The sequence below is a fragment of the Eurypyga helias genome, unplaced genomic scaffold, assembly GCF_000690775.1.
Source record: "Eurypyga helias isolate BGI_N326 unplaced genomic scaffold, ASM69077v1 scaffold5390, whole genome shotgun sequence".
NCBI classification, from domain to species: Eukaryota; Metazoa; Chordata; class Aves; order Eurypygiformes; family Eurypygidae; genus Eurypyga; species Eurypyga helias.
The window spans coordinates 40,917-49,604 of NW_010226119.1; the positions used below are offsets into that span (position 1 = coordinate 40,917).

An 8,688-nucleotide genomic window follows, 5' to 3' on the forward strand; every position below is an offset into this window, starting at 1 on the left:
TCTCTCCCGAACAGCCGGTCATGTCTGGGCAGGTATGCCCACGTCACTCTCTGCCGGACAGCCGGTCATGTCTGCTCACGTACGTCTGCATCTTTCAGCCCCCGCAGCAAAAACTGGCCACACAAATGCCACAAATTTGATTTTATCCTTAAGGCTAGAAAAAGCACTGTAGTAGTATCGGAACAAATGGATTAAGGACTGAAAACGTCAAAAGTCAGTGAAATGAGACATTGTTCATTTTCGGCTGTGATACACAAACAAAAACACCTGTAGACATTACCCAAGGCGACAATTAAATCCCATCTATGAGACACACCCCCCTCCGGGGCTTCAAGGCTCAGTCATGAACTGGGAAGCCCAGGTTGATATGGGTAATGACCAAGAGAAGGGGGAAGCAGCTCACGGCTGGAGCTCACTCGCAGCCCGGCCGCAAGGCTCCTGCTCGGCCAGGGCAGAGTCCCGGCCCCTGAGCAGAGGGCTGCAGCCAGGCTGCCACCAGCGTGGCCACGTGGCACTGACGGCTTTGGGAGCAGAGACCCTGCAGGCACTGCTCACAACCCTTATCTCCAGCCTCAGTGAGATGACTGTCCACTGATGGTTTTTCTGAAGTGGATCTTTTTTATTTCAGTTCTTGGTGATTAGCGAGTATTTTTTTTCCTTCCCAAAACAATCCTAGTTTATGAAACCAAGCCAACACTGAGCAGGAATTCTATTCAGGAGGTTCAGAAATACTCTCAGCTGATTTACAGTTACGAATGATTCCACCACTCCTAAGACACACTTCAATATTTAGATGTTATCGTCTAGTAAATCAAGAAGGTAAAATTAGCAGTAACAAAAGCTTTTCTGAACAGCTAAAAGAAAGATACAATCTCATTATCTTTTGAATTTTATAAAACAAGTATTATTAAACATTGCAAACTTGTTAGAAGATTTCAGGGGCCTGCAAATTCCTACCGTATCTTCAAGGATGCGATCATCCATCTGAGAACAATAAAAAAAGAATATTAACTTCTAAAGCTACAGGGCAAACAGACTACAAGCTCCAAGCCAAAACCATGGCACATCTGTTTCCATTAGTAACTGAACAGATATTCTGCTTTGTGGGACCGAAGGCATACGTATTTTCCTGCAACTCTACAGTGACTTGGGATGGAAAAGATGAAATATGTATGTCTCAAAAATAAAAAGTGACTGCGGAGATAACCTTAGAGTGGGCACTGCCAGCAAACAAAACATTGTTTCTCTCACTCAAAAGAGGAATGACGGCGTCATAATAGCGCCCACAACCAAATATATGAAGGAAACATCATGTTTACATTTTAAAAGTAAAAAAATCATTAATTTTGCCCCAGTAATACAGCGACTCTCAAGCTTACATCGTTTGATAAGAATTAGGTAGAGCACTGCAGAGGAACAGAACTAAAAATCCAACATTATGCTGTCACCTTCTATCTGAAAGCAGACACTCAAGGCAAAAAACTCTCCCCTCTGATCCTCTCCACTGATCTTCATCGCTCAGTCCCTAAAGGATCCAGGCATGGAGCTTCCATTAACATCAGTAGAAGCTCCTGAAATGGGAAAAGCTAACAGCAACCAAAAATAGCCAAGGCAGCTCTGCAGCCCTAGCACAACTCCTGCAAAAAATTTACCAGTCAGATTTTAATAGCCTGTCATCCCCCTCGACAGAAAGACTATCTGCTACTTTCTGGCCCCATTACGTAATAATTCATCAAATACTGACTGGCACAGCAGAGGTGACCTAACACCACACACTCGTAATAGGCAGAGTCCTACAGATACAGCATTTGGAGCAGTTCAAATCCTTGCAAACAGCTGCTCAGAGGGTAGCACAGAACATCTTTGTCCATGACCCTTCCCAAAAATATTCATCTTAGAAATGTCATTATGCCTGCATTCCACTGGAAACAAGAACTTGGGAGCACTCTGATGTTACCATAATAACCAGCACAGACCAACAGGATTCTGTTAGACTGTGGCTCATTCTTCAGCCCTCACTCAGGGTGTAACAGAGCAAGTGGCCACATACAAGCCAGAACCATGTACCTACAGCAATCCTGAGCTGCAGGAACTTGAGGGATGCTGCCCAAACACTGGTTCTGCATGTTCTTAGCGCAGCGATGAGAGATATCTGAACTTCTTCTCCATAACACCACAATGGACTCCAAACACTTCACATCACACATCCTCCCTGCAAGTCATCACTGGACACACACTGTACACAAGAAAGCTACAGTGCAAAAAACACTGGGCACGCTCCAGATCTGATTGTGCCTGATAACATTTTTTCCCTACTGAGACAGTACCCGAGCACCGAATTTATGTTCTTCCTCTTGAGATCATCACAGTTATATCTGAAAAGAGAAGCACACCCTATAAAGAACTTCCCTTCTGTTTGGCAGGTGGGTCAGACATGCAGCATCCACTGTCCACTATATGGGAGTAAAATGTTTTACACCTTGACCAGATTTCATCGGTGCTGAACATTTATGAAAGCATTCAACAATATGAAAGGCTAAACATTACTCATGGTAGCACACACTCTGCAAACATCCTAGGGCCGCAGCATTCTCTACTGAAGTCTTCCTGCACGAGGACAAGTTCTCTCCCATCCTGGGAAAACAAGTCAGATTTCTGTAGAGAAAGAAACATCATTCACTAGCACTGGTAGTGACTGTAGCTTCCTCCCCCTGCTCGAAGCTTCAGCTGTTTCAACATCTGTAATCTACGTCTGGCCAAACACCTCAGCACGGCACAATGCGGTGTATTAAGCCAACATTGGTTTAGACAATTACACCAATGGAAAAGGCCAGGTTCCCAGTTGCTTTCATTACTTCGTACCAGAGTTGATCATCCTTGACCCATCAGTGGTAACCTGCAGAGAGGCAGGTGGGAATATGCAACGATGCATGGCTTGTTTGGAGAAGCCTTCTGGGGCCATCAGGAGCACAGCTTGGCTCCTACGCAACATCCAGACACAGTATCTCCCAGAAATCCAGCTGAGTCCCCCCCAGCCCATACTTAGGAGGGACTCCTAAAATGCTGAAGATACACCTTGGCCCTAACGACTCACTATGCTGACATACGTCGCTCAACTTCCCCTCGATACCCCAGCTGTGACTGTGCCTCTCAGTGCTCTGCAGGCCTAGAGGCACCAGTGGAAATCAACTGGTTTAAACTTAATCCTGGAAGTACAGTGGGAGGGATGGAGAGGAAATACCTTGAAGCCCTGGTAAGCATAATAATTATGCCTTCTGTAGGAATAATTCCCATTCTTGCCCAGGTGGTTTGTAGTTTCAGGGATTTACTGGATCTACTGCTCATCCTAGATTCTCAGAGAAACCTTCCATTTCCCACAAGCCTACAATCTCACTCCCGCATGTGTCTTGTCACAGTCTACCTACTTCACCCTTGCACTGCTACGGTATAACACCACTTCTACACCACCCCCAAAGATGACATGAAAACAGCAGCAGAGCAGGATACCTCCTGGAAAAGGGCCTTTCCTGAAACCCTCTCTATTCACAGCTGAGCACTAACTGTATCACTCTACTCTTCTTGAGACCAGACCTGTGATTAGAAGGTGTTTTCCTCGTGGATGATTTGGGGCTGGTCAAGAGTTTAATCAGGCTCAGTTGAAAGTATGGGGCACTCTGGTTTTACAGACACCCGTTATCAGAATCTAAACATCATGAACACTTAGAAACACGTACAAAACACATTCAAACATTAGTTAACGTGAAACACGCACAAACAAGAGCACAGAGGTTGTAAGAATTGACCTGTTTTACAGAGCTGTGCTCAACTCGCTGACCTGAAACGGCCTTTAATTAAGCATTTCCATACTCTTAAAGATAGAAACAATGCCCTTTCACACAAACAAAGAGATTTGCAAATAAGTTTTCTGAATAAAAAATGCAGAGGAAAAGCCCTTCAATCCCTGAGGTGCTTACAGAGAAATTATTCATATACGCCTTTCAGATACGGCACGGAGCCTAAAACGTCTGAGGTATTGGCATTTCTGTACTTTGGGCTCTCCCAAGAAAACAGAAACTACAGTCAAAAAACACACTTGGAATCACTTCAGCCACCATGTTACCGTTGTGTCCTGTACAAGCTCCCACAACTCGCTGTGTTCCAACTGCTGAGCATGACTAAACTAACATACAGAAAGTCTTACTCGTAGGAGGCTGTTCACAGGGGAACGAGGATAAATACAAAGATGCAGTAGCGGATCTAAGCAAACAGCACAGGCACACTCAAACACCCAGTTCAAACAGTCACAGCACATTCTGACCTGTTTCAAGGGAAGACCTAATTCCTTTAATGGATTAACTCCTCCACTCTCAAAGCCACTTCGCCTGTCACCTTCCAAGTCAACGCTTACCAAACACTTAAAAATGTGCAAATTTGTGGCCTTCAGCTGATACTAACAGTGCTCCCTAGTTGGCAAGAACATCGCCACTGTCTTCTCATGACCTGCATTCTCTCTGTTTCCAGGATTAAAAGATAATAATCCTACCTCCAGAGTAATTTGAGAGCTGAAGAACTACCAACCTGTCTTTCTGTCGTGTAGAAAGGCTACCAGAACTTATTTCCCTGGTAAGAGCCACTGGAAGGGGCAATCTATTATATCATTATAGACAAACTTACGGTCCCATAATAGTCAAACAGAGCAAAGCCTGATATCATCTTAAATACGGAGCGTTACAGATTGCACCATCCTTAATCCAATTTAGGCAGGAGCAGAAAGGGCTGAAGCCACCAGCCTTCAAATCGGAAACTATCTGGCTGCTTTGCAAGAAGAGCCCAAATCCTGCAACGCCGCTGAGGCGGGCAGTAGTGTGAAAATCAAGTGTGGCTGAGCTACTGGAAGATGCCCAGATTCAGCATAACCTCCATCAGCAGAAGCTCTGAAGAGTTATGACGATAAAATGAAGGTGTTTCCCCAAGAAGCAACACTGAGAGAACACAGCGCCTGCTCTCCCATGTACCAGAATCTCCGCTGAGCTCCATCAGGGAGTGCAGACCCACCTCGGGCTACACACAGCGCCGAGGCAGTGGGTTACTGAACGGCAGGTGAAACCTGCCCGAAGAGATCACAAAACGAGACAAATATTTTTCCAAGAACGCTAACAATAGCAGAAGTCAGCATGACTCCGATGAGAAGTGGTGGGCAGCCCCCAAGGCCCAAGTCCGCTCTCCTTTTCCCCAGTACAGCACAAGTGATCACTGCACACACTGCCCAACGGCACATTTTTCATCAGTCTGGATGGGCCAATTTGTGGAAAGTCACGTGCATTCAGGCCCTCTTTTGCCACAGCAAATGAAGAGACCAAATACAGGGGTTTGATGTGAAGAATTCTTGTACAGAGAACTTTTAGTCAAACACAAATCCAGGGATTCCACACACAGTTAGTTAACAAGTGATACCTGAAGGAATGAAGAAGGTATAGCCTTGCTTCAGCTCAATTCTTTGGCATCGTTCCACCCTGTCTCCCAGAAAGATATCACTTTGCTTTCCTGAGAGAACCCATTCTTCGTAAAGTTCTAGATTCTGCAGAGTAGGCGGAATCAGCCAGAAGATCTAAAAATAAAATATTTAACTATTACCAACAGTCAACAAAAACGAACAGCTGAGAAACTCCAGCAAGGTGATCGTGTGTCAGACAAAGGAACACCTTAACACCGAGCCTGCCTTCCGCACAAAGCAGGGGTTCCAGGTGTTGCACACAGAGCTCACAGCAGACAGCAGCAGCAACCGGTCCATGTGCTGGAAGCGGCCAGGTAGGTGTCAGTTGTCATCTCTCTTCCATGAAACATCTTACTCGGACGATGCTCGCGCGGTTTACTTTCAGTTCAAAACAGCGCGTGGGTACAGCACAACTTCATCAGACTACCGAGACGAACGGTATTTGTACCAGAGAGAGGCCCACTCGGTGGTATTTATTCCAGTCCCACCACACACTGTCTATACTAGAACTCGGAAAATCACCCTAAAACGGTAAAGATGTGAACGTGGCTATGCATGCTGTGTATTTTAACACTTCTGTATCCTGTAATATTTCCGTTCCGGCATAGTGTGCACGCGTACACTAAAGGAACATGGAATCTCCAAAAGGAAGCAGAAGCTCTAGCGGCAGGAGGAGACTTGCGAGGGCACTCTGACCCAAGACGGTACACACAGCCACGTAACTCACTGCAAGCCCCTTCCAAAGCACGCAGCAACCGCAAGCCTAAAGCCCCACCAACAGCAAGTAACACGTTTGATATTTCAAATAAATCACTCGCTTGTTTCAGGAAGGTGAATGGCTCCTTCTAGTTCAGCAAACTCCCAGTGCGCCCCCAAAGCTGTCTGAACAGACTGATCACTGACTAGCCCCCCCTCAAACAGAAGAAAATAAAAATAAAACCCAGAGAAAGCAACCTCTCCCCTCCCTAAGAGGCACAGAGAAATAAAAACAAATCTCAGACCAGGTTCACTTACCTTTCCCCCACGGAACACGTGATACCACACTGAAGTGCCACCAAAATCAATATGAAAATCAGTGAAGCATCCTTTCACACTCATCAAACAGTACCTGGAAGCAGAGTGAAGGAGAAAAATGACTCAGTCTGAAACAGTATTTTTCAAGTCTTCATTTGTAGAGGTTAACTGCACGTGCGATACTGTTTCCACCAATTAAGTTTTGGCATTTATTGTATTGGGATTTGTCTTAGGAAGTCACTATAACTAGGTTTTTGCTGAAAAACGCTTATCTCCACGTTTGAGCTTGCTTTTCATACAACTGGAACGAAAGCTTCTGGAGTAAAGGAATGGAAAACCATTCAAAGTTATGTTGTTCAGAAATATTTCCTATGCTCCTGCCTATCCCTGGGGTGATCTGTTTAACGCTCTCCTTCACCGCTTGAGAGACATAACCTTCACCACAAGTTGTACACAAATTGCTTCAAACAGCAAAGTTTTGGAAAAAATCTAATTTGCTTATAAACCCTCCTGAACGTTCTTTACCTACTTGCCACTAATGCCATTTTTGTAAGGACGGGGGGACAGAAACCTCAGCTGGCAAATTATCTCCTTTTTGTTCACATATCTAAGCATTTCTGCATCAAGATACATAAAGGAACCAGCTGGCAGCATCACTAAGTATCAAATCCGCTATTTTTTATGCCATCTTGATTCAGGTTTTCAAAGCAGTTTAAGGTCGGCATCGCTGGAGAGAGATCGGAGAGCTCTCGTCTCGCTGCATGAGCCTCAAGCCTCCATCTGTAACTAATGGCCGAACTGCAGCCGCCCTCCTCACTCCAGGCACCTTTGCAAACGCAGGAAACACACGCCACTTAACCCACTAACCTCTTTTCCTTGTTCCGGTCTCCGTTTCATGGCTTTTTTGGGGTTTGGTTTGGGGTTTTTTTTTTAGGGGGGGGGTTATGGATACAGTACCAGAACGGGAGTTGCAAAAAAAAAAAAAGAAAAAAAAGAAAAAAAAGAAAAAAGGTTTCATTTAACTGTGTCTTTTTCTCATCACATTCAGGTAGAGAGAATCTCAGCAGTATGCAGACGGCGTGCAAAAGTCCCTCTAGATGATAGGCTGGAAAGGACCTTACCATGTGTCTGCAGAAGGCTGGCAAATCAGAGAGACTATAGGTACATAAGAGCCCGCTGCCTAGCAACCACATCCCGAGCTGGAGTTGACAGAATGATACGCAATGCTGTCATGAAGACAGTCAATTTGCGGGCTTCAAAAAAGGTCCTGCGCCTTCATCTCACAATTAAAACCCTTCCTTGTGCAATTACACGTCTCTCCTCTTGCCCACTCTGGAATTTATTTTTTTTTTTTAATCCTTCAGAAGCAGGAAGAGAGGTTTTTCTGCCCCTGGGGTATTTCAGATGCTTCAAAAATCACAGCTAGCCAAGAAGCTGTCTAGACTCTCAATATGCTCCATTTCAAAATATGAGTCCTTCCCTCCCAAATACATTTTTTTCTGAATTTCTCCTTTTATGTTTTCTCTACCAAGATGTTGTTGATTACAAGTCAGATAGAATTTAAAAACAATAAAAGAAGCCCAGAAACGAAGTTGCCTTTCTTCCAGCCAAACTGCAAAAAGTCACAGATTGAATAATTGCTATCAAAACAACAAAAAACCCCTCACCACGGAAATTCTCCGTTTGTGGGCAGTGTTGAGTATTACAGGTCCGTGTTGTTTTAAAATAAAAAATTCAAATCCTTCTGGAATCGATTATTTTCCGTTTCCAAAAGGTCAGAGGTGAAGTACATCACACTAACAAAAATCTTCTAAGCCAGTGCTACCTACCAACAATTACCCGTTCGTCTTAAGATATTCTGACAGAGCGCAAGTGGCCTAAGCATTAGCCGGCCTTATTTACTCCTCAGCAGTCCATAATCTAAACTTGCAGATGTCGACCTGCTTGTGTTCACAGAGGAAATAACAGGATCGAATTCTCTGTCAAATCAAAGTGCTTAAAATTTAGTTTAGCGAGAAAACACCCGTAACTGAACGCATAACACTTTTCTCACCTTTGTTTTTCCCCATTTTCTGTTTTCTCGAAACTCCTCTAAACACAATTTCCATCCCAATAAAGGTGGTTTTAGTTAAAGAGCCACAATATGGTGATTAATAAAAACCTACAAAGCATTTGGAGAA

The 8,688-nt window shown here is 44.4% G+C and overlaps 1 protein-coding gene across 1 annotated transcript in view; it reads right to left on the reverse strand.

The window, feature by feature from the left end:
- The window catches only part of LOC104509627 (lysine-specific demethylase 2B-like), a gene marked incomplete at both ends in the record, with an annotated part of 35,411 nt that extends 27,496 nt beyond the window's left edge, over positions 1 to 7,915 (reverse strand). Inside the window, 3 exons of the mRNA XM_010151634.1 lie at positions 5,455 to 5,608; positions 6,509 to 6,602; positions 7,890 to 7,915. Coding sequence (XP_010149936.1) covers positions 5,455 to 5,608; positions 6,509 to 6,602; positions 7,890 to 7,915 — 274 coding nt within the window. The remainder of the gene's footprint in view (positions 1 to 5,454; positions 5,609 to 6,508; positions 6,603 to 7,889) is intronic.
- Between the last annotated feature and the right edge of the window lie 773 nt (positions 7,916 to 8,688).